This window comes from Gavia stellata, chromosome 2, assembly GCF_030936135.1.
Source record: "Gavia stellata isolate bGavSte3 chromosome 2, bGavSte3.hap2, whole genome shotgun sequence".
Classification (NCBI taxonomy): Eukaryota; Metazoa; Chordata; class Aves; order Gaviiformes; family Gaviidae; genus Gavia; species Gavia stellata.
This window is the reverse complement of record NC_082595.1, coordinates 5,682,237-5,708,393: the sequence shown is the minus strand read 5'-3', so window position 1 is coordinate 5,708,393 and position 26,157 is coordinate 5,682,237. Positions and strand designations below refer to the sequence as shown.

General features: G+C 39.4%; 1 protein-coding gene across 22 annotated transcripts in view; it reads left to right on the top strand.

The window, feature by feature from the left end:
- The window catches only part of NRXN1 (neurexin 1), a 740,438-nt gene that overhangs the window by 337,702 nt on the left and 376,579 nt on the right, over positions 1-26,157 (top strand). For all 22 annotated transcript variants that reach the window (XM_059835686.1, XM_059835685.1, XM_059835683.1 and 19 more), the window contains 3 exons: positions 10,987-11,109; positions 16,082-16,463; positions 16,994-17,184. In XM_059835686.1, the coding sequence (XP_059691669.1) occupies positions 10,987-11,109; positions 16,082-16,463; positions 16,994-17,184 (696 nt within the window). The remainder of the gene's footprint in view (positions 1-10,986; positions 11,110-16,081; positions 16,464-16,993; positions 17,185-26,157) is intronic.

Sequence of the window (26,157 nt, the reverse complement as noted above, 5' to 3'; positions counted from 1 at the left end):
TAGAAGATACTTAGGAAGTCAGTTGACAAGCTAGTCAGCTATGAATAAGAGCAGCACTAGCTAGAAAAGACTATAATGTGGATTCTTGATTTTCTAAAATTACATAAACCAAGATACAGAGTGCACCTTAAGTGCAAGTAGGAACTTGTGTCAAGAAGCCGACTTGTTTTTTTCAATAACAAAATTGTTGTTCACTGGCACTGAGCACAATCCTTAAGAGATAACAAATAGCAAAAGAGCATTTGAGAGATTCTCTCCACGTTGAAATCGATTCCATCTACTTGATCTTAAAAGTCATGCTGTTTTAGTATTATACGGGCATTCAAGAGACACAGCAAGCAACAGTCTGGAAATAAGAGATAGCAAAAGGTGCTTGACTGTGCGTATTGTTAGTGTGTAAATGCTTGAGCAGCCGTAATTGCAAAATGAAATTCTCAAAAAGTTTCAAGTGAACAATGAAAAAGTAAAACTAAAACTCACTATTGCAGGTGTCACAGTTAACTTCCGTTTCATTTAGCCACCATAAATACACGTCTGGGAAAGTAATAGGTTTAGAAGCAGCTGAAATGTAGCGTGAAGAGTTTGATGCAGAATGCAGAAAAAGGCCTTGTTTGCAGAAAAGAAACACACATTGGTCTTTTGGGTAAGAAATCACGTGAAGAAGCTGGAAGAGTTGTTGAAAATTTACCTTTAATAAAACGCCACGTTAAACTTCTGCAAACTGTCTCAAACGTACGTGGTATCTAAGACAGTTGAGTACTTTTGTTCCCAACAAAATCTTTACTGAAATAAGTAGGTGGTAATTTTATAAACCTTATTTTAGGCTCAGGAATCCTGAAAAAGTATGTCTGAAAAAAATGCTATTTTGATAGGGAAATTTGTATAGGTTCCCTGATAAATAGTATTGGGATTGCTTTCTTGCAGATAAGGTATATCAGACCTAACTCAAAATTGAAAGAAATGCTTAAAGAATATTTACAATGTTGTCTACAACGTCAGCCTACAAAATCCAGGGTCTTTTTCCTTTAAAAGAAATTTTCTTTATAAGAAAGATTCAAACAACTGTTAATGTGTATTGTTTACCCTTTTAAAATAGTACTAGAGCATTGAAATCTGAAGATAGGTATTCACTTTATGTGACCCTGCTACTGTTAATAGGCCAAGAGCTCTGCCCTATGGCCCGTGTCATTGAGAACATCAGGAATCTTACATTCTGGATGAAATCTGGTGCAGCTGAACTGGTGGCTCTTCAGAAGTTGAAAAGGTCTAAAAGTAATCATGAACTAGTAGTACACTGTAGTGACGACACTTCACAAGGATAAACTTGGAACATGATGAAGAAATACACAAATCGGATAATGTGGGGGTTTGCAATTATTTGGTGAAATAGTTTAGGAATATACAGGAAAATAAACGTAGGCTTTATATGTCTATTATATAAGTCAGAAAAAATGGGAGACCAAGCCCATACCCATGAAAGTCAGCGGAGGAGGCTTATAGAACAGGGATCACCCTTTGTATTCACCTATTTGTAATTTCGGAAAATAATCTGAAATGTTTATTTTAGCGCTCCTTGCTTGACTCCTGTCTACATAGAAGCATCCAAGAATATGCAGTGTCAAGAAATTGTGCTTTTCTATCCACGATGAGTACAAAAATATTTTAAAACATTGAAATAATAATCAACAATCGCCAATCTTGAATCATTATTCTCTTCACCCTTAACTAGGCAAAATGTTATAATAGAGCGTTTTCATTTTTTTTTTTAAAAGAAAGGATATGAGTGTGAGATTTAGTTGTTACATATTTGATAACAGCTGTGCCTTGGGATGAAGACACCTGTAAATTAAGAGGAGCTTATTCTTAAAATAAAGTCACAGTCCAAAGTCTTTTCCTTTCCGTGCCAACTAGTTACCAGTCTGCTTATTCTTAAGCACAATGTGCAAGATATAAGGGTAAAATGAAGTATTTAAGTGGTTTTTTTCTGTTATGTTCATTTTTGCCTAAACATAAAGGTAATGTTTTTTATAAAAAGGTGAATTATGGAGAAGCATACTTAAGTTGTGCTTACTTATATCTTTAAATGTACTTTAGAGTTTTCACAGCCGTGGTTTGATATAAATGGGCACAGTCAATATGAAAGCCAGAAAGGCTAATGTGTGATCAAAGCTGTTTCTGCTTCTTTCCAGTTGTCAGTTATAATCTAACAAAAGTAAAACAAATATTCCAATTCTCTCAGGAAAAAAAAAAGATCAAGTGCGTACCAACTTTTTCTGCAAAAATCACTGTAAGTTTGCTTATTTTTCCTTCATTGGGTTTAAGTGGAAAGAAGGAGGGCAGACTTAGCAGTAGAAAACAGTAGCACAGGTTCTTCGGACTCAAAAAGGGCGTCTGCACCATCAGGGTACGCTTAGAGATCTGCTGTGGGTGACTACGTGCCTGTTCCCTGTAGCCACTGCGTATCTCGGCCTTCTTGGTATTCATTAGCTGATTGACAGCGATTTGCAGATGGGTGATTAAGGTCCAGGCTACCAAAGTTCTTCAGATAGCTGTCTCACGGTGAAATCCTTCTGCCAAGTGAGAATCCTTCCAGATCTCTTGGGTTCAGAGGAGACAGCAAAGTTCCTCTGGAAGCTGAGGCACTGTGTTTGAGTGGAAACTTGGAGAGACGATGTCTAAGGAAAAGGAGATTGCCAGCTGGATCGCTCTCCGTTTCTTTGAAGCTTTAGACGAATATTCTCGCTGTTTCTAGAAATCTGGGACAGGGAATGTATGTGTTTCTGCCTTTGTGTTTGGTAGGGTTTGGGGCTTTTGGTTTGGGTAGTCGAGACGAGAATGATGAGTCTGCTGTGGTAGAAATCCAACTCTTCTTGGGAAAGCAGAAAATGATGTTGAACTCCTCTTGGGATCACTCTTTTCCCTTAGTTTAAGCCCATATCTCACAAATCAGTACTATTGACAGAACTCTGAATTCATACAGAATTAACGAATATTGGACATCCTGGGTGCCATGAAAGTCATATCAATCAATGAATATTTACTTTTAAAAAAATAAATTCCGATAGTGCTTAAAATCGGGTTTTTTTATTAGTGTCGGTACTATTTTACACAGGAGTTGCCAAGTCAGTTCTTAGGATTTTCAGTCCTATTCCTGTTATAGGAGGGAAAAAAGCAAACACTAGTAACTCCAGATGAATTGGCCATTCTTTTCTCTACCAGTTTTACAAAGTTTTTGGTAAATAGGAATTAAAAGGAATTTTTCATGGAAACAAACTTTCAGTATAAGCAAACTGTCTGCAATACAAGCATTCTGCATAGGAAAATTTCAGTATTGTAAATGAATTAAAATTTCCCATTTTGTTCTTGCCTGTGCAATACACTAGCTTATAGTGGATTATCCTTTAAAAAACACACTATTTCGGTTATCAAGCCAAATTGTTTTGGTTTTTTTCCCTGTATTGTTCAGTGTCAGTGTATGTGTAGGTGAGTTGTTGCAGTGACTCAGTGCAGGTTCTTCAAGTCCCTCCTCTCCTTGGTGGCCAGCCTTTCCAGCTGGCTTCCCTTACTGTCACCCTTCCGTGAGCTTTTCTCAGGCTCAGCTACAGGAGCTGGCAGGGAAAATGGGATAGCAGGCTTGTGAAATAGCTGCTTTCCTAATGTACTGCTGTAGCTTAGGTAGAATGAAGTTCAAGATGTTGACTTGATAGTGTTTATGTTAAGTGCACCTTACTTAAAACAAAATGCTTAAATGTATTCAGCTTAAAATTCTGGGAATTTTTCATTATAGCAGCCATGTCAAACTAAGGTAAAAACAAATAAAGACTTACTAAATGTCACACAAGTAGTTTGTGGAAGGGAATCTGCTGAATCCCAATTCAGAGTCCTAGGATTTGGGTGCACTTTAAAAAACTTAGCACGATTCAAGGCAGAATATGACCTTACAGTGTGTTTGTAATGCTGCATGATCTTTGCAAGTGCACATTTTTTTACCTGCAGTAAATACAAAGTAAATAATCTCGCACTGAAGCTTGCTTTAAATTAGCGTGGAATTGCCATGCATTGAAAGTTCACGCTCACCTTACCCACAGCAAAGTCAATTGTCAAGTTCAACATAATTTCGGAAAGTTTGGCTGAAAATGTTCAGCAGTGAGCTGACAAAGCAACAACCCTATGTTTCAAGCTCATTGACTTCGCTGTGCTTTAGTTCAGGGCCTTGGGGTAGATTCATAAAACCTTTAGTACCTTTAGTACATTTTCTGATAGTCATGATCCTTAGAGAACGGTACAAAAGGGAAGCTGCGCTCTTATTAAAAATTCAGGGATCTAGCCGACTTCTGGTTTTAGCTTTGAAAAGATACTTTTCTTTCATTATTTCTAAGAAGAAGGAAAATTACATGTCCTTAGGGCTGTTTGTGTTTCACTTGCTTAGATATAGGACTTAAAAAATTAAATTAAAATGCAGCTGATTCCTAACAATAAATGTCTTAAATAATGTGTTGAGAAATGTCTCGAGCTGGCTTAGACATTTCATAATGCAGTAAGAAAATCAGTTTTATCCTCTCGTGTTCTCTGAGTTCACGTATAGTTGTAATTGCAATTTCAAAACAATTTTTTCAAGAGATACGGTTCAACTTAATATAGACCCGATTATTAACCAGCAAAGCGCACTTCCCAATTTTTAGAGCATGTGTATGTGTTCTACGTACGCTTTGATGTGGCAGGAAGAGGCCAACACTTGCAATTTCAAAGTTTGCTACTTTCTGATGTTTCTTTCTTTCTCTATCTTCGTGAAATTCAGTAGTGGTCCTCACTCAGTTTGTAGAGAATAGGCTTTCACACGACAGTGGTATCATCAGCACCTTTCTTGGCAGACGCCAAGAATCCTTAGATTTAATTTAGTCCCATAGATCTGTCTATGTTCTGCCCTCCCACCTTGATCCGCTAGCTCTATTTAGATGCTTAAGTATCACCAACAGTTAATATTTCACAGCTTTAAAGAAATTAATGGATGAGTATGCGCGCTATCACACCCCAACTTAAATAGCTTGCTTAAGGCAAAAGGTGGACAAAGTTGGGAGGGCGGGGGGGAAACACCGACCAGCTCAGACCATGGGCAAGGGAATCAGATTCACGGAAAAGAGAGCAAAGAAAGAGGCAAATGACTATAGAAAACTTTGTGTCCTCAGCACTGCATATGGTGCTTGATTCCTGGATTTTTTTTTTTTTATATCCTTCTATGGATTTTTCTTCCCCAGTGCATTCACTATGTATGCTGGTTTTCCTTACTGGTGAACTAGATCAATATTAAATGCAGTCTGTTTCTAGTTCAGTCATGTAGAGGAAGCCAGTAGAATGCTGTAAAGTACCTTGTTTAGCTTTCTGTACATGCACTTGGATAGAAATGCAGAAACAGATTTAATATTATATTGCAGTTACTCAAAAGCAAATGAGCAAATCTATTCTACAGCTGAAATGAAGGCTAATGAATGATATTAGCAACTCTAATCTCCTTCGTTTCAATTTCTGAAGTGTCAGGTTTTGTTTTGAAAAGTAATAGAAATACCCTAAACTGCCAATGCTTTACCCAAGTTGCCAAAAGCGATTTTGCCTATAATAAAGCTATTGTGGGCTGGAACATTTTGATCAAGCAGTGCAGATTGATATGTTTTGCTTGATACGATTCAGTGAATGTGCTGTTCTTGTGGAATTTTCTGTATGAATCTGCTAGGAAGAAAATACAGTTGACAAAATTTCTTTGAGCTGCAATAAGACTTTCTCAAGTTAATTTGTCAATTAGCTTTAAATGATAAACTGATACACATCATTGATCTTTAAAAGGCAACTAAGTTTTTCTATTAGTAAGAATCATGCATAGTCAGGGAATTTCGGGATGGTGCAGATGCAGTCATTTAAAATACAGTTGATTCACTATAATAATTGACTTTTTAAATTCGAGTTTGCAAATGAGTGATTTGGAAGCCCAGAATTGTTTCTGCAGCCAACCACCATAGAAAGGATAATGAAGATTAAGATGCCTTCCCCTATTTGTCTTGTATTTCTGCCTCTAGTTCTGGAGGAATCTTTTCTGAGCTTTTTGTGCTGCAGCCTGGTGTGTAATACAGAGGCCTCACAAGGTTTGTGCGGTGGCTGTGAGACTGGCTGCTTGCCGGAACAGAAGCCTAGATTACAGGCATGCTAGATTTACCCTGGAAAGCAGGATAAATGAGATGGCACAGAGTTCTCTCGTTCTGCATCGGGTATTTGCAATAACGCTCTTGGGTGTCTCTCAGAGCCACTCAACTGTCTTTACTTTACAGTTCAGCTTGCTATGTATCTATTATCTTAGCTGTAAGACTTCATCTGAAATCCTGGCATCCCTGGCCTTGAAGTAATATTCTCTATTAACTGGAGTGATCTCAGGGTTTTGTCCTTTTGTCCACTTATTCTCTCAAATTTCAAATGGGAAATGCCACCTGATATTGATTGCCAGAGATACTCGTAGTTACCCGTTAGCAAACTAGGCTGAAACCACTGACGTTTCTTACACTGACCCATAAGTAGGTGGTAGTGGTTTGCCTGTAACTAACTTGGGCTCCACAGGTTAGTATCACATGCACTGAACCATCCAGTCTCCCTTGCTAGTCTTCGTGTACTTTGTCTTTCTTTTGCTACTTCATTTTTGATACCTACTTTCGATCACAAAATCGAATGCTCCGAGCAAGTCTGGGTGGCATTTTGGTGTGTGCCTTGGTGGTGGATGGCATTGTAAGAGCCAGTAATAATTCCTGTTTGGTTCAGACAGCCAGTTTTGAATGCGTTTTGGTACAATGCCAAAAGCTAGTGTCTTGTTTCAAAGTGGTCAGTTTGTTTTTTATGAAGTTCTGTACAAATAGTTGGTTAAAAGATCTCCTCATTTACGTACAACAGGATCGATATCAATAAGAGAAAAAGTAAGTAGCGTGTTACCATCAATTAACAGGCTCATTTGAATTCAGCAAATTTTCAGCGCTTGAATTAGGCTGAACAGGCTCCTCACAAGATAGTAAAGAGAATAGGAATCTCCAGAGAACATTTAGAACATTCAGCACACTGAAAATGACATTTTTCTTTGGGAGGTTCGTACTTTGTTCCTTTAACTTTAGAAAGGACCAAAGGCAGTTAAGTTCTAGCTGCGGCGCTGAAAACGTAGCAAGCTCAACTTCACGTGCCTGAGTAAAGGTATAACTTAGGGTGTTTGGGGCTTTGCATTTTTATGTCCTAGTTCATAATGAATTGCATCATCAAGATTTGTACCTCTGACGGCTGGCTGCACAGTCTGTATTTTCCCGTGTAAAAAGACGGTTGTACAAGCAATTACCTGCTTTTAAATGGATGTGCAGATTTTACTGGCATGATGGACTATAAGCAAATTGTGGGAGCCGTAAAAGTGCCTATACTTTTTTATTTGGTACTGTCCATTCACACTAGGGATGCATAAAATCTAGTGGTTATTTAAGCCCTTAAAATAGGAAAAGAGCTGAATATAGATGTTGATAATAAATTTCATACTTAAGCAAGAAGAGGTACTTAGTGTGTATTTGCAGGTTACAACCTGTCTCTGAAAGGAAAGGCTTATGATTAAGGCATTAGCGTCTGAGAGAATCAGTAGCTCAGAAAGTGAGCGAGTGCTGAGTACGTGAAGCAAATTAACTGTGTCCTGTCTAGAAAGAGACAAGTGAGTTCCAAGGGAAGGACGGCATGGGAAATAGGAGTGGAGGGACATAAGGTTAGAAAGGTAGTATCAGTCTACAGAAAACAGACCCCCCCCCCCTTTTTTTTAATTAAATTAGGGCTCTTGCTTTTCTTCGCATGGGAGATATTTAATGTTTTTAAAGAAAAGAGGATAAAAAAAGCCCACCCCCCCAAAAAGTGGCAATATGCCAGTACTTACATAAATACAACAGCACTTTCCACTGCTGTGACTTACATTGATCTGATTCCACTTCGTTTAAAGTCAGAATAAGACTGGAGAGGCAGTGATTTAGTAGATTTATAGCAGATTCACTATAAACTAGAGCAGTATAAACCAGGACAGAAGAGGACTCTGAACTGTTATGATCTCAACAATATGATGTTTAAATTAATTTCAAGTCAATATATTTGAAAGTCAGTGAGGAAGGTACTAATATAAACTATGTTTGAGTTTGGCCAATGCCATTTAACAAGGTATGTTAAGAGTTTCCTTCTGCAGTCCTTGTACTCTTGTGCGGTATCAAGGACTACATGTTTTTGTGTTTAAGCGTTCAGAAAATTCTCTCCTAAAGACACTGCTCCCAAGCACATTTATTACTTTCATGTGCAAAAGCATGTTCCTGGCCAGGAAGCAGCCCAAGCACTACATTCCCTACAGGAACGGTGGGCATCTGTCCTTCCCCATCCAGCTCTCCAGCGGCTGTGGAAAACTATGCTACTTTGCAGAGATGCGGCGTGATGTGACAGGTACATAGACAATACCTGGACACCAGGTCTTGCTATTTTGTAGTTCCCTGTACTCTCTGTGACAAAGCAAAACCTCCTCTGTTCTGTCAGAGTTCAGCTTCGGGAAAGAAAAGCCTCTTTTCCATGCAAGGTAGCTAGTTTCTACAAGGCCAGGACTGCGCTCAGTGCATGGCTCCCATAGTGCGTTACAGCCAGGGTTGTCCCTTTCATAGCCCTTTCACCACAGTTTCCCCTTAATCCGGTTTGGGATTGCGTGTGCTGCGAACAAAGGCAGCTCACTGGTAGTTCCAATCAGATATATTTTTTTTAACTCTGAATACTCTTGCAAAGAAAGTACTGATACACGGGAAAACATACATTTAATTTTACAACAGGAAGAGTTTACAAGTCCCTAACCATTAAAAGATAATACACATATTTGCCTGTATGAATGTGACTAGCCAAATTGAATTTGATATTTATATATGCTTTACGTGACTGGGACACTACAGAGGGTTGTTAATGTGAGAAGAAATTATAATTGCATATGCTTTTAGGTCTCTTAGAGATCTGTTCTGAGATAATGGACACTAAGTCGTTCAACTGCTTAGGAAAAAAAAGAGTTGGGCTAACATTTAAAATAATAGTAGGTGGTGTATTTCTAGGCAGGCATTTGACTCTCACTAAGGTTTTTACTCATCTAATTTGAGCATTTTTTGTAAATCCATCCCTTGTCTCCCAGTTCTAGTTAGAAATTGCTTCTGTTGAAGCCCCCAATAAAATACAGAATAATAGAAATTGCTTAAGGAGCGTTATTCACTGCATCTGTATCACCATATCCAAAGAGAACGTTACTCGCTTAAGCTTTATGCAAAACTGGTCTTTCTCGTGTCAGAGAAAGCAAACACATAAGGAACAGAGCAATTCGGGTAGTTGACATCACTGAGTACGTATGCATCTCTTTCTGCTGGGTTTGCACACCTTTCCTAACCTCGCGTCAGTACAGAGGCGTAGAGAAAGCAACGCGGTGTTACCAGAATCTCACTGCCTTTGCCGTAGCTAGTATTTTTATTCCTGGAGATCCCTTGACATGCTGAAAATAACAAAAGTTGCGTATAAAAGCAGGGCAATCAACCAGCAGCAATTAAAAAAATGCTGATAGAAAATGGAAAAAGTCTGAGATGAAGACTGTCCAATATGCTGAACAGCTACATCAAGCTGTTAATGGCTTTTTCCCCTCTGTGCAGTCCTGAAGTCAAAGAGGCTTTGATTTTAGACAATGTCATATAGTACCCACTTAATAATCGACCTCTTCCATCACAGTTAGCCTGCACTGGGTGGAAAAGAATCCAAAAAGACACGTGGGAGAGCTTCAGAGCCGGTAGTGTATCCCTTTTTAAAAGAAGGCTGATGCACACGAAGACATCGCCTGAAAAGACATTGTGGAGGTGATGGTCTGACTCAGTGTAACCCTAATGTTTTCATGTCAAATGTTACTTTATTACATGTCTCTCTGCGTTACCAGCAGCCTTTATTATGCCACAGGAACTGAAAAACAGGCCAGGGAGGTCTCTATCTTGCAAGAATGTAATTTATTAATTGCAGATTAACTTTACCTTTTGGACAGTCACCGCATAGGTCCAATAACTCAGGTTTGAGCACAGAAGCTTTGATTAATTGGTTCAGCGCTTCGTCAATCACCTACTCATACGAACGATAGTTCATAGTCAGGATTTTTCTCTTTCTGTCTTTTCTTGGTCAACAGTGCAAGGGAAAATTTCCATAATCCTTTACTTCTGAGAGATTTTTTCCTAGCTATTAAAGATATCCTGTTTCCTAGATTTGTGAATAGTTCAGTTATTGCAAGTACATTGCGCTATACCTAGATTTATATTTGCTTCAAAAGGTCTTTGTTGTACTGCTTACAAAAAGAGCAGATTACCAAAAAAGGTATCCATTAAATGAAAAAGGGAAGTGTGGTTTGGAGGTCCGCTAACATCAGAAGGTACTGGATCTGAATATTAACGAGTCATCTGGGTGATAAGGTAATAGATGATTTTCTGAGAAGTCCTAATAAACAAACTTAGGCTGAGAAGCTGACATAGATTAAGAAAAATAGAACACGCATGCACGCACGTTTACCACTTGTACCTTTTCCCCAAACTGTTTTTAATGAAGGAACAAAAATCCAGTCTTGCAAAACATGTGCTGAAGTTCTGGCTGCAGTAAACCCATTTCTTCCATGACTGGAAAACGCATGACTAAATCAATGTTGACTGTGCCTATTTATGACAACCAGGTTCGTTAAATGTGCACCTACAATACATTTATATAGTTAAATATACAGTAGAAGTGTTTTAACATAGTAGCTCTATGTTTGAGGTTTGCCTATACTTTGTAATTTTCTTGCTTGATGTGACTCTTAACATTTGCCCAGCCAGTTTCTCTGTCTCTCTCTCTCTTTCTCTGTGAGGTTCACATGTAAACTGATTTAAAGATTGCATAATGACTGTTTGGCATATCCTACAGGCAAAGGTCCAGAAACCCTTTTTGCTGGCTATAACCTCAATGATAATGAGTGGCACACAGTGCGTGTGGTTCGGCGAGGAAAAAGTTTAAAGTTAATGGTGGATGACCAGCAGGCCATGACAGGTAGCGTGGCATTGTGACTCCGTGTTACGGGGGGGAAACACAAAACAAAAAATGGCAGAAGTAAAATGCCTTTCTCTGAAAGCAACAGACGCTTTTTTCTTTTCTTGGGTAAGATCAAAAATCCGTGTTATGCATCTTGAAATACTGCTGCTACAAGTGCGTTATTACACTTGATGTTACTGTTCCTATTTTACAATATTGCTACTGAAATGAATGAAAACCTCCACGCTGACTTAAATGAATGTTTTTATACAGTAATTGGGGAGAAGTCATTTGATACATCACTAATGAGAAGGCAAGTAAAATGCTTTTGGCAACACACTGAATTTATACTAAGGTTAAACTCTAAGCCATTGCTGTAAGAAAGAATTTCATGAATGTTTGAAGGATATTCTATTGTGTTTTAAATCTTGCATCAGCTGTCCTCAATAATTAAAAGTAAGGCAACAGGTTTTTCTCAAATACTAAAATAGCAGTTGAGATGGGAGAAAAAACCATGGCATGAATGCCAGCGGATGTTAGAAATACATTCCTGTGTCTATATTATCAGAGATGATAATAGAGAAGACTTTGATTTTGTTCTGTTAAAGATAAGGCTTACGTATGTGTCGTTAATAGGAACAGACCTGTCTTCTGGCCCCGATTCCTTGCACAATACAATGTGCCTAATTTTGTGTTAGCTATTTAGTATTTTCCTTTCTTTTCGTGTAGTATTAAATAGCTTTTATCATTGGTTTTAAGCTTTGTTAAAATGGTAACAATTTTAATGGGTTATTAAAAGGAAAGCACCTTCTTTAGTGGTGGTCTTTCACCTCAGCAGACCACTGAAGACTGCGTCACCAGTAGAAAAATAACTGCTCTGTATTCATATAGCAGCAAAACTGTATTTTCTAGAATCAGAAATTACCAACAGATCTTCCAGAGGTGAAGCAAAAATTTAGTCTGTGTATGCGATGATGCTTTGGGTCATTCTCCCAAGAAAGCAGATGGCCTAAAGCAGTTAATTCCTTTGTGAAAATAAATAGATAATGCTGGAGGAACTATACTGAAAAATATCATAATCTTGCTGCTTCAGTTGGCAACTCAAATAATAAGGCCACTTTGGGGACCCCTTCTAGTTAGAGGAAGCTGTTCAGATCAGAGTAAAATACAGCGTCTAAAACCAAATGGAGATTTCCTGGGCTCCTCATGGCAGATTTTTTATTTACTCTAATACTACAGGTTACAAAACCACCAAGAAGTACTGTTTTCACCTTTGAGTTCACTCCGAGCTGCTCAGTACAGCTTCAGGAAAGTTCAAAATATATGTGAATGATTAAGATGAAAACAGGAGGTTTCTATCTTAGGTAGTCTAGTGAGGTGAAGGAAGACTGGTTAAAGGACTGTAGGTTCTTGTAATCACTCTTCACTGTGGATAACTGGAGCTCCTATCAAATATCATGGTCTCAGCAAATAGCTGAGACACTGGAACAGGCTTCCTGGAGAGGTGGGCGATCCCCCATGCCCATCAGTGTTCAAGAGGCGTTTGGACAATGCCCTTAACAACATCAATAACCTTCAACTGTGAAGCGGTCAGGTGGTTGGACTACATGATTGTTGTAGGTCCCTTCAAGTGAACTATTCTATTCTCGCTGTTACAGAATCACAGAATCACTAAGGTTGGAAAAGACCTGTAAGATCATCAAGTCCAACCATTACCAAAAAAACCCAAACCAAAACAAAAAAAAAACCACAAAAAAACCCCCCAAAACACACACCACAACAAAAAAACCCCAAACAAACAAAACCACCCACACCACACAACGCCATGCCCATCAAGCCGCGTCCCACAATGCCATGTCCACATGCTCCTTGAATACCTCCAGGGAGGGTGACTCCACCACCTCCCTGGGCAGTCTATTCCATTGTGTTACCAATGTGTTAAAGCCTGTGAGTCTTTCCAGCTGCCTCCTGATCAAGCAAAGTCTTCCTAACCTCTCTGCAGGAAGCTGTGTGGCCCATCTGTGGCCGCCTCCATCAGTGAGGACGGGCATGAGCAAAGGAGCTAGAGGGAACTTGAAAGTCTGATAACACGGGAAACCTGCTGTTAGTCCCAGGGATATTACATTTTCTACATAGAAAAATCTTTAACGCTACGCAGCACTGTGACTTCTTTTTTTTGGCAACAGTGTGTTGCCAAAGCCTTCATGAGCTTTAAGTTTTCACTCCCATCTGGTAGGAAGTCAAAGGTAGACAATGCAATTTAATGTCTCGTAGCTTTGAATTTCCTAAAAGGGTGGTGGAAGAGTTGCCATATCAGATTGGAATGCTCTTGCTCTAAACTGCTTAGAACTTTTCTTTGATGTCCCAGCAATCAGAAATGTGGTTAAAATAGAACCCGGTAGTTATTCGTGTGAAAGATTGTTATCATCTTATGGGAACATGAGGAAAAAATGGATTTTCTCCCAAAAATTTCAGCTTCCCCCCACCATGCACTGTGTTTTCCCTTTTTGATTCCATGTACTGAGCTTAGTTATCTTTGAGGAATGCATAATTTGTGCATGGATAAATAATATCTTTCAGAATCATAACTAGCCTTCATTGGAAGTCATACAGGTGGTTTTGAAAATTTTACTCATCACAGAAGAGTTTAAATACTTGCAGCCCTGATGCTTTTTGTTTTCTGGAAATGTATAGAAAATAAAAGTGGACTGAAGGAGGTCACTAGAGTGGATAACAGAGGGGATACCTAGCTTATAGTTATGAACAGAAATTCACTTGGCCTTTTGTACGTCCCATAGCGTTGCAACAGGTAACGTATTTTATGCGCCAACCTGACAAGTTAAAAAAGAAAATAAAAGAAAAAACTCAACCTTGTAAGCACACACTGCAGTCTCTCTCTTTTTCTTCATTGCTGTAGCTGCAAATACTGTGGAGCATTATGCGAAGTCTCAAGTCCTGCTAGCATGTTTGTACAACTGAAATGTTAGAGGGAGATTTGGGATGTGAGCCCAGATTCTGGAACTTTTTCATTACTAGGCTCAAGAAAGAAATACATTTAAGGTAGTGAATGTAGTGAGGATACTGTGCTACAGGCCAAAGCTTAGTGGATTTTTGCCATGACATTTATGCATTGCCATCTGAAGTGATGTAAGACTGGAATATGTAATGTTCCTCCTCTAAAACATGATCTTCAGCTGTCTGGCTGTGATCCAATACCCAGCTCTTGGCCTTGCAGAAAATTACAGATTTGGCGTTTTCAAGACAGCTCCCTGACTCGTTATGGCAAGGAAGAACCCACCTTTGCTAATACATCAGGAGAAAAGTGGTATCTTCAGAACTGACGTTTAGAAACCAGAATGTCAGGAAGACTGTCCTTGGGGATTAAGGTGCCTCTTGCAGTGCTCAGCTCGTATGACTGCAGATCCCAGATGCCAATGGTGTTCAGTGACATCAGTAGAGTTAGGTCAGAATGCATCCTGAAGCTAAATAAGCTGCTTGTAAATATTTATCATAAATTATTAATGCAATTTATTTTTTTTTAGTTGTATTAAAGCTTCCAGACCTATTTTCACTGTAACTTCACTAATACCTGTAGTTGTATCTCAGTGCTGTGAGTTAACCTGGTTGTGAATCCATCTCCCTGGGTAAAGCCCAACTATCTACATTCATCTTGCCCTTATCCTTTCCCTCTTCGCACACGCCTACACGGCCACTTGCTCAGAAAAGCTATGAAGGTACAGCTGTGCAAGCCTGCCTCGGGGCTTTCTGCACCACCACTAAACACATCCAGCCTGGTCAGAGCTCACACTCTCCTCTTGGAATAGGGTGTTCAGGGAAGGACAGAGGGAACTCGGTCTGCCAACACCTTTGCACTGCAGCTGTGAGAACTTGTATTATATAGCTGGTTTATGCCACTATTTATTCCAGCTGGGCTGGGTCTGCTGTTCACCTTTGTACTCCATGAGAGACGTGAAGCATCTAAGGAACTGGGAAATCTAGTCCATGGTTTGCAAACGGTAGATTAAGTGGTAAAATTGATTAGTAATAAAAAGCTGTTTTTTCGTCATACCCACACAACGTGACCATGAATCAGCCTTGTGATAGTACTGCCCTACTTCTTTAAGCCTGGGGAAAAAAAAAAATCTAAGCTGCGTTAGAAAAGGGAACTCTTCAGTGGACACAATTTTGATGTGCTGGGTAAGGTATTTAATAACTAGCTTAAAAACTTAGGTGACCTGTACGCAGTGTACCCTGGCAGTGTTGATCCTTCCCTTCAGCTTAGCTCTACAGTCAGCAAATTCCAGGCTTTCTGCTGTGCAGGAGTCCTTGCAGGAGGAAGAAGGACTCCAAGGTAGCTGTGAGGCTTGGTTTTGGCCACCTTTCTGATGTAAGCAAGTCCCACGCTATTTTCAGGATTACAAGACACTGGCTCTGCCCCCTTCTCCCGTGGTTTATCCCCGTGGTATAAAGCCAGGTGCTTTTAAGGAGGGCTTTGCAGCAGGGCCAGCATTAATATACCTAAGACAGCTTAAACAGGAATCCTTCCTTCCGCTTGCCTAATCATGCACTTTTAAGCAAAACATATGGAGTACTCTCCCCCAAACTGTTACACCTCTCTTCCATGAAACTCTAACAGGGTAGTTTTAGCTCTGAGATTTGCCTTTCTGCTCTTCGTGTTGTATTAATGAATTGCACTTGCTTATAGTAAAACCAAAGTGAGGGATTTTGGTGGCGGTTTGATACACTGTGGTACTGTGCTTCAGTTTGGAAATCTTACTGTTGGCCTTGTACAAACATACTGAACTCAGCGGAAAGGCTGCCAGGTGTTTACCAGACGTTTGGATGAATTTAGAAGAATCCCCTTTGGAGCCAAGAATTGGCCTTGCCCGTTCTGAAAAGTGCGAAATTGATGCTGATACTTAATGACATGGCGTGCTTTTTGACCTCCCATTTCAGATGCTAACATGTATTTTCTTGTTACTATTCAAAGGTCAAATGGCTGGTGATCACACGCGACTGGAATTCCACAACATAGAAACAGGAATAATAACAGAACGGCGCTACCTGTCTTCTGTGCCTTCTAATTTTATTGGGCATCTACAGAGTCTTACGTTTAATGGCATGGCATACATTGACTTATGTAAGAATGGAGACATCGATTATTGTGAGCTAAACGCAAGATTTGGATTCAGGAACATCATAGCAGACCCTGTAACCTTTAAAACAAAAGCAAGTTATGTTGCGTTGGCCACGCTACAAGCGTATACATCTATGCACCTTTTTTTCCAGTTCAAAACAACCTCTCTGGATGGATTGATACTTTATAACAGTGGCGATGGAAATGATTTCATTGTGGTTGAATTAGTAAAAGGGTATGTATGGATTAGCATAATAACAAAAAAAAGTCTATTCAAAATATACACACAGGAGAAATAAAAGGGAAAGTTTAGGATACAAATCTTTGTCTGACTGGACATACATGATTGATGAATGTTTATTCATGCTAAACTTCATATGCTTTATTGTGACTTTTTCTTTCAGATGAAGCTAGATGCCTGAAAAATATGAAAGTAAATAATAGGTATAACTTCTGTAGTGTTTACCACAAAGAAGTACTAGTTTATAGCCTTCCTCTTGTTCTCTCTCTACGTATGTATGCGTGTGTTGGCACATGGAGTGCTTGTTACTTTCCAGAAACTTGGGACTGCGTCTCAGCTCATCTAAACGAATGGTGATTACTCTGAATTAAGGTTGCTTCCCCATTTGGCATTCATTGCTGTCCTCTGGTTTGACCAGCACTGCTGAGGAGTATAAGGAAATAGGAAATATTAGACATATTAATTAGTGCCCCATTGCTATGTAAAGAAAAAGGAAACTTTTCCAATTTTTTCTCTTTTCCCAGGTATTTACACTATGTGTTTGACTTGGGAAATGGTGCAAATCTCATCAAAGGAAGTTCGAATAAACCTCTGAATGACAACCAGTGGCATAATGTGATGATATCAAGGGATACCAACAATCTCCACACTGTAAAGATTGACACTAAAATCACAACACAGAGCACAGCAGGAGCCAGAAATTTAGATCTCAAAAGTAAGTACAGTAATTCCAGTGTAACCTACAGTGAGGGTCATTACAGAATGATAACCTGAATAAATCATGTATGTCAAGTGCAGTATAATTTTGTAATACCATATGCAATGTTTTATTTGATAATAATTAATATGATCACAAGAGATGACATTATCTTGATGTTAGCCTGACAATGCTGGTTTAGTAGTAGTTCTGCACAGTTAAGGTGCCACTTTAAATGTGTGAAAATGCCACGTGAAAAAAAATAGCAAATGGTAGGAACACAGAGCGGCCCGTCTATACCAAAAGGTAATTGGGGGACTAAAGGAGCTCTAAAATGTCTATGAAAAAGGCTTGGTGTTTACATGAAGTTAAGTTACGTAAGTGGCTTGCAGAAACCACAGCCCAAGCTTTACAGTATTGACAACAAAGGCTTTGCAGAATTGATGGTCTCTATGTTAGAGAATGGGGGAACATTTTGACCTGTCCCCCACTGTTCAGTATTCCACGTAAAACCCACCTTTTGTTGGGAAAATAAACACAATGCAGTATTTTGATATCGTAAAAAAATCTTGTAAGTAAAGCAACCTTATGTGGCAGTCCTCTAATGGATCAGCTATAAGTACCAGTTGCCATATGTATTGAACCTTAAACATGTACTTACCTAAATACGTAATATGTTGTAATTTCAATTGCAGGGTGGGATAAACTCTGTTTTATAGGTCTAAACCTACCTTTTGTAGGTCCAGCTAGGTTCTTAAGATCCATTTTTATAAACCAAACTGATGCGTCTGTACATTTTACAATAAGTAATAGTATTAGTTGTAAGGATGGGCTTCCAAAAAGCTAATTGGTATCAGAGAAAAATATCTTTTTGAAAGGATGTATAACTATACTTTCTAATATTGCCTACCTAATCAGACATAAGAAAATACGTTCTGGTCATGTGAAAAAGTATTGTGTATTTTAATATTCTTTATAAAAGTTCCTGTGAGGAAAACCAAAATTTCATAACAGTCAAAGAAAATTTAATATTTCAAAAGCCAGGATATTCAAAGTAGGTATTAATATTCCATCAAGAGCTTATGTCTTGCTGGATTTTCTTTTAACTACTTCTGAGTCACAGATAATGAGCCGACCTTAGTAATTATTCTGGATTTTGTGATATTTTACATGTTTGCTTCACTTGAAAGTGTTATTAAGATTGTAAGAAAGACTGTGAAAACTGTATCTTGATATGTCATAATCTTCAATAAGAGCCTCTTTATCAGAAATGCTTGGTTTATAAATTAAAGCTTTTTGGATAGCTCACGCTCCATTCTCAAAATTGTATTTGAAATTTGTGCCACGTTCTTTCTCATTTTTGCATGCTGGTAAACATGCTCGATGTTTATTGAGGCAGCGTAATATTTCAACGTAATTTTTGATGCTGTAGAGAAAGCATCCACCTTATTCTTTCATGGTTTTTGCAATACGAAGTACTACTTACGCATATGCGTATGTATGTATATGTATTTAATCTGTTTTTTTCCCAGTATATTAATTGGACATGAGTAGGAGAAATAATCCTGTTAAGAACTGATAACTAAGTTAACACAGTCATTTTATTCTACATCTTCGAACTGCGGTGGTTTGGTCTGTTGCTTTATTTAGGGAAAGAAAAGAAAGTTTGAACAATGTGCTTAAAGGCACTAGAGGGCACTGTTATTTCACTAAATGCACCGCTTGGTGCGTTCCCAGAAAGCTCATCAGCGAGGATAACCTATAAAATCCAACATTCCTTTGTTTTCTTCACTTTGAAAATTCTGCTTTTGCTTTACCCTTTTGAAGTAAAACTGTATCCATAGCTGGTGCCTTGTCTAACCTTGAATTCCAGTGGAAAAAAACCCAGAAGAGCATGAAAAAAACATACTGAGATTTGAAGTGAGGAGGGTGAATTGTCTTAGATGCTGATTTTCTGTAATTCACCACCCAGGAAATGTGGCTAGTAAAAGAACGACAAGCCTGACGTATTCAGTACAGTAATATATAGTAAGCGTCTTTCTCAAACTGGCCTAGCGTACACAGGTCCTCACCCTCTGTCTTCTCATAGTAGTATGTTTCACTTTATTTTTTTTTAACATATTCTGTTGTATTTTGCTTGGTCAATGGCATGGCATAATCATGAAGATTTTGGGGGGAGTTCAAGCTGATACATTCTCGCCTGCTGGCTAAAAAGGAGAAAAAATTGCCTTTCATTATTTTTTTTTTTCTTCCTTTGTATTCAGTTGAAATGCTTTCCTGTAGCTTGTTCTTTTCTATTTTATGTCAGTGTTTCTTATGGTGACACATCTCTTGTTATGCTATAAACACTCCATACACTTTACTGATATTAAGCTGTGGTTAATTTATTGTCCTATATTATTTTAGCCCTAGCAACAAAGCAAACTCAAAATTATACTACCTACAAGTGATATCAATAATTCTGTTTAACCGGAGTTAGCATTAGGTGAAATCTAAATGCATACAGATAATACAGAATCTGCAGCCTTTCTGAGTAATTGTAGAGTTACCAGATTTCAGGTGCTGAAATCTGAGCTAATCCTGGAAAGATAAATCAATATATGCCATTTTTTGCAAATACACAGCGAATTCAGTACGGAGATATGACACAGATTGTGTTGTAGAGCCTGCACAGGATGCCAGTTGTCTGGGAAAGCAGACAGTTGCCATAAAAGTACGGGAGAGCGTTTCCACTGCAGGTTTCCTTTTGGATGTGGGATTTGGCTATGTAACGTAGAAAGTCCATTATTACAGACATGGGTTCCCAGCATAACCTCTGGTACCATTTCAGTGGATTGGAGTGGGTACCTGTGGAAACACTTATATTACATTCTCCAGCTTAATTATTGCTGTAATTAGATGGGTAAATTATAAATTGGAGACAAATAAATGAGTGAAAATAGTTCTTTGTTTGGGTTCCAAGAACTGTGTTGTTTTTCCTGGCAGAGAAAATGAGCAAAGAGTACTCGGGTGCAGTTCTAGCAGATAACCCGTGAAGATAAATGAGTCTTAACAGCTAAGGCGATGCAGCTCAAGCCTGCCAACGTTCAGTATACCCAGCAAATTTGCTTTCATGTATTTCACGAGCAGATTCCCTGTCCTGCTTTCAGTATAGCTCGGAAGGTTACCACGCCTACAATTCAAAGCCTTCGTGGACCGAAATAGTTGGGTGGAGGGGAATTCTGGCTTGCTGTACTTGATGCTGTGCTCTTCTGGTCTTGAGGGGTCCAAGTAGCCTCGAAGGGGCACAAAAATGCAAGTGAAAGTGGAATTTGGCTTGTGCTCTTGTTCCTCACTTGTTGCCAAAGAAAAGATGTCTCCTCTGTTCAGACTGTACGTATTACATCATCTGTAACGTCTCTTTCCTCTCCGCATTTTCTTCCTGTGGTGCGGGAAATGGGAGTTCTGTCAGAATTTTTTTTTTATAAATATTTGAAGAGACATGATCTGCCTTTGGGAAGGAGGAACATCCTCAAGTAAGACTTTGTACCCACTTACCTACTAGGGTTTAATCTCCCTTTTGCTTCTTTCCTACGTATATAGGCACTATTTTAATCCCCAAAGTTTTCACCCACTTTCTTTAAACAGCGAACATACAAAAACCTACAAGAATCCACTCAGAATGACTGTCAGAAAATTAAAGTATTTTAGCATTTGAATTGTTTATAAATTAAGATGAGAAGTTGAAACGTCGCACTCTCACAAAATAAAACGCTAAGGAATGCTGCTGTTATTTTAGATTTAACAATAAATTGTTACAAACTGTTCTAGGAGTTGGTAGTTTCAGTACTTCAGTACCCCATCCTATTCCAAACTTTCTAGCTGTGATGTATTCTCCCGGATGAACGGAAGTCATCCTAATTTTGATATCGGGCTAACTATATTTTCTTTTTAAAAGGAAATCATCATCACAAAAAAAATCCTACCCAGCTAAACATTTATGGTTGGATTTTTTTTTTTTTTGCTGCCCGTTTGGCATTTCATACATCTTTAAGACCTGCTTTTTTGGACTGACATCCATACTTTCATCTTGTCTCATTCTGTTATTCTTTTCCATGTGGCCTTCCCAAATATCAGTTTTAGAGTCCATTGTAAGCCGTATGTTATTCCTGTGCTGTTGTATCACTGCATCCTCAAAAAATGCTGTTCGTATTAGAGTATACATCAGAATCAACTTACTTGGATTTAAAAAAATCCTGGCTGGATCTCTTGTCTGTTTTATTTCTGTAGCTCTTCACTGGCCTCTGGCTCCCTCTATTCCTTTGTGAGACATGGGTGCTGCTGCTGCATCCATTTGCCTTTTCATTTGCTGTTTTCTCCAATAATGTGAAAGCAGCCTAGTCTGAAGCATCTGAAAGAAAAGCAATCATATTAATTTCTGGTATCACCTCAGTGGTTTTGCAAATCTACTTTAAATATACTTCTTCCATCTAAGTAAAGACTGTCTTGGCAATTAATCCATCCTTGTAAACTTTTAATACAATTAACTAAATTACCAGTAGATCTACTGGCCTGGCATATTCATTGATGATTTGTAATAGTTACTTAATCTATTGATATTTCATTTGTCTGTCAAAGTAGGTTATTCATGGTGTGCAAAACTGAGCTAAATTAGTCTTGATCATAAAGAAGATTTCTTGTTCCAGCAATGGAAATTGAAATTATTTCAGTTTCATATAATATTTGTCCCTGTTGTTGAGCCCATTGAGCCCATTATTATTGTTGCTGCATTGTAAGTTCTTCTCTATATCACAAAGTCTCTATCAATGGCAGTGATCTTTCATATTTCTATTACTAAGAAACAAAGCTTTAAGAAGGACGGGAAAGTATTTTATATAAAAAGGCAAATTGGTACAAATGAACAAGTATTAATGCTTAAATTTCTCAAATAAAAACGCATGAGCTAATTGTAATGACCTTGCCAGTGGGCTGTGAACTCTTCATGCAGAAATAATGTTCTGTTCCAAATGCAGAGTTCCAAATACTGTCAACAGTAAACAGATCTCCCTAATGTGACCTGTCGGAGTAGACAACAGCAAATGCAGCTGTTGTCTTCCTGATAGTGTTGGAAAAGCAGCCTCTGTACCAACGGAAAAATAAGGATCTTGAAACTGAGAGCTCTTCTTTGAGATGTCCTGTGTAGCAAAGATATACGGGCAGATTAACAATAGGAGGTTGGACGACCTGGTCTAACGCAAATTCCTTTATCCTCCTTTCTTTGCAACTTGACACATACCGCTTCTAAACAGCTATGCTGTCTACCAGGCTGTGAAAATAATTTTGGCAATGCTAAGCTTTCAGAAATTGTAATCAGATTTCCAAAATTATGAGATGGGGAAAAAACGAAAAATCTGCTCTGGTACTTCTGGATTAAATAACAAAAAATAAAGAAAATACTCTAGTGTTTGTGCTGAGCTCTGTGAAGTCAACAACATTGCAGTAGTCTTTCAGATCACTCCATGGTGCGAGAAACTTTTTGCTTTCTACTTCTTTTCTCCTGCTCTCTTCATTCTCTTGCATGCACACAAATGTATAGATTTGCCTACATTTCTACAGCTGTTTGGCATGCGGGTTATTACTGTTGCTGATTGTGGAATTTCTTTCAAGCCCTTCTGGAATACAAAGTAAAAGTTATGCTAAGGATAATATAGGAATCATGTATGCTCTTAAAGCTTACCAAAAAATCTGGATATTTAGCATAAATGCATCCCACTGAATCCCGGCACACACAGCCCCGGCCAAGAAGCGTGTCCTAAACTTGTTTTGAAAATGTGCTGCCGTGGCTATCAGAGTACCATCCTCATGGATCTCGGTATTCTGACTCAGCAGTCCTTTTTTGCAAAAGAGCTGCTTCGTGTAATGTCCTCAAGAGTCTGGAGGTGATTGTCTTGGTTGAGAAGTTGGTAATATTAGATTAAAAGTTTGCTTCTGCAAACCTACATTCAAAATGAGAACGTTTAACCTCTCAGCTTTTTTGGTAGTTTTATGTGGAGAATTCCTCGCTGTTTGGAAACCAAGCTCTGCTAAGAGCATGTGTTGACTGTGGAAGCAGAGAATGAGTAAATGATTTCAGAAGAGTACCAGGAGGAAGGGAAATCTGTGTGCACTATGCCATGAAAATGCCTGCTTCATTAGATTTTTATCTATTTTTCAGGTGTATACAATGTACAAAAGTGGTCAGAACAGCAAAGAAATGAAGGACGTTTGATGTGCTTGAATGCCTCACCTCTCCACCATGACCATCCCCCTCATACAGAGTAACTGGCATAGCATCAGTTCTTTGGGAGATGGCTTATCACACACATTTATATGGCAATTAGATTTTATTATTTACCATTTAACATGCATCACCAACTTTACTCACAGTTCATTGGACAAGCAGAGTGCTTTGGCTTTAAATCTGTTTAAATCTTTTTCAATACCAGTGCTTTCCATCTAGTCTTCGGGGGGCGGGGGGAGAAGCAAAGAGAAATCATAGAATCATTTTGGTTGGAAAAGGCCTTTAAGATCATCAAGTCCAACTGTAAACCTAACACTGCCAAGTCCACCACTAAACCATGTCCCGAAGCGCTTCATCCATACGTCTTTTAAGTATCTCTAGGGATGGTGACTCCACCACCTCCCTGGGCAGCCTGTTCCAATGTGTGACAACCCTTTTGGTGAAGAAGTTTTCCCTAATATCCAGCCTGAACCTCCCCTGGCACAACTTGAGGCCATTTCCTCTTGTCCTGTCACTCGTCACTTGGGAGAAGAGACCAACACCCACCTCACCACAACCCCCTTTCAGGTAGTTGTAGAGAGCGATGAGGTCTCCCCTCAGCCTCCTCTTCTCCAGACTGAACAACCCCAGCTCCCTCAGCCGCTCCTCATCAGACTTGTGCTCCAGACCCCTCACCAGCTTCGTCGCCCTTCTCTGGACACGCTCCAGCACCTCAATGTCCTTCTTGTAGTGAGGGGCCCAAAACTGAACACGGTATTCGAGGTGTGGCCTCACCAGCGCTGAGTACAGGGGCATGATCACCTCCCTGCTCCTGCTGGCCACACCATTTCTGATACAAGCCAGGATGCCATTGGCCTTCTTGGCCACCTGGGCACACTGCTGGCTCATATTCAGCCGGCACCCCCAGGTCCTTTTCTTCAGGGCAGCTTTCCAGCCACTCGTCCCCAAGCCTGTAGCGTTGCATGGGGTTGTTGTGACCCAAGTGCAGGACCCGGCACTTGGCCTTGTTGAACCTCATCCAATTGGCCTGGGCCCATCGATCCAGCCTGTCCAGATCCCTCTGCAGAGCCTTCCTGCCCTCGAGCAGATCAACACTCCCACCCAACTTGGTGTCATCTGCAAACTTACTGAGGGAGCACCCAACCCCTTGTCCAGATCGTTGCTCAAGATATTAAACAGAACTGAGCCCAAATAAAGTGGGTGGGAATCTGAGAATTGTTATTGTCAAGAAAATGTTAAATGTTTTTGTGTAACTGTTTCTTGTTTGAGAATACATGTTGTTTGAGAACAGGATTGTTGGGAAAACAGTGGATTTTAACCTGGAGAAATCTAGGGGCATGTTCAGGCTTGAGCATTTACCTTTTGAGTATCTACTTTTGTCTATTGAAAACCTAGCTGCTAAGGTGCGTCATTGCTGTCCATGTCATGTCCCTCCTCCCCAACTTTGTACCACACAGCTTTACTTGCTTGTGAAACATAGACATATTTGCATAAGCATTGAGCAGTTCTGAACAGATCCAAAAAGCGTAATAGGAATGAAAACTGAGCGCCCAGAGGTGAATGCAGAAGTGGAGAGCGCATCCAGCAGAGCTGAGATGTAAAACAGTGAGCAGCGTAGCAACAGCGTGAGAAGAGGTTTCTAGTCAGAAGCACATTTGTACCAAGTGTGGAAAGTTTTCAACGCAGTTATGAGAGTAGCATGGTTATGAGTAGTGTGATGGAACCGGGAGACTTGGAGAAGGGTAGAGCAGCAGGTGTACCTCCAGTGTGGACTGCCGTAGAAATTGGTGGCAAGAGAAATCTGAAAGGTGCTCTTCCTGGTGCGCCCATCAACTGTGAGTTCTCTTTGGTACCTCTTAAACCTCACTGCCTTTTTCTGTTGGTGTTGATTAGGGTGCAGCGCTACAATGAAACTGTGAAAAGAACGGTATCAGCCAATGGAGGAAGTATCTTCAAAGTTAAATTCTTTTGACATATAATTACAATATGTCCTGTATGCCAATAAGGATGACTAAAGAAAACCCCCAGTGCCAGCATTTCAGTGCTGGCCATTTCTTTTTTTGAATAACTTCAATGGCGTATTCAGGGAAGTTACTGAAGGCGGTGTAGAATTGGGCTGAAAAGATCAGTTTCTATATTCGTTCCCAAAAAAGCAAATTGCTAACCCATAAATTCTTTTTTTTTTTTTTTTTGGCCTATAATCGTTTTGCCCTGCTTGGTTATCAGTACAGGGAATGTGGAAGACAGAAGGCACCACCTGTCACGTCATACAACTGCCTTTTGCCCGAAGTATTTGAAAGGACAGATAACTCAGCAGAGCCTGGAGAAGTAAACTAGCTGCCCTTTCCCTTCTTAGATGAGAGAGAGTCTAGAAGTGATGGAATTCATCACTCCAAAAGGAAAAATATTTGAAAAGCCTACTTTTCCTTCAAACAAACAAAAAAACACATCAAAAGCAAAAGACTTCAACCACAAATCAATATTGAAGCTACAGAAAAGACTCTTTGAAGTGAATAAGTGGGCATAAAACACTAAGTTTACGCGTTCATGTCTTCCCTCAAGTGCCCTTGCAAGTGGTAGACGAAATTCAGTCATGCTTGGCTCTAGCACCAAACAGGCCTGTGAATGCGCAGCGAGTGCGTATTCTCTACTGTAAAGGGGAGATTTAAAAGGCCATATGCTGGAGCGTATGTGCTGCAGAAGCTGTGTGGATGCATCATTTAAATCTTTGT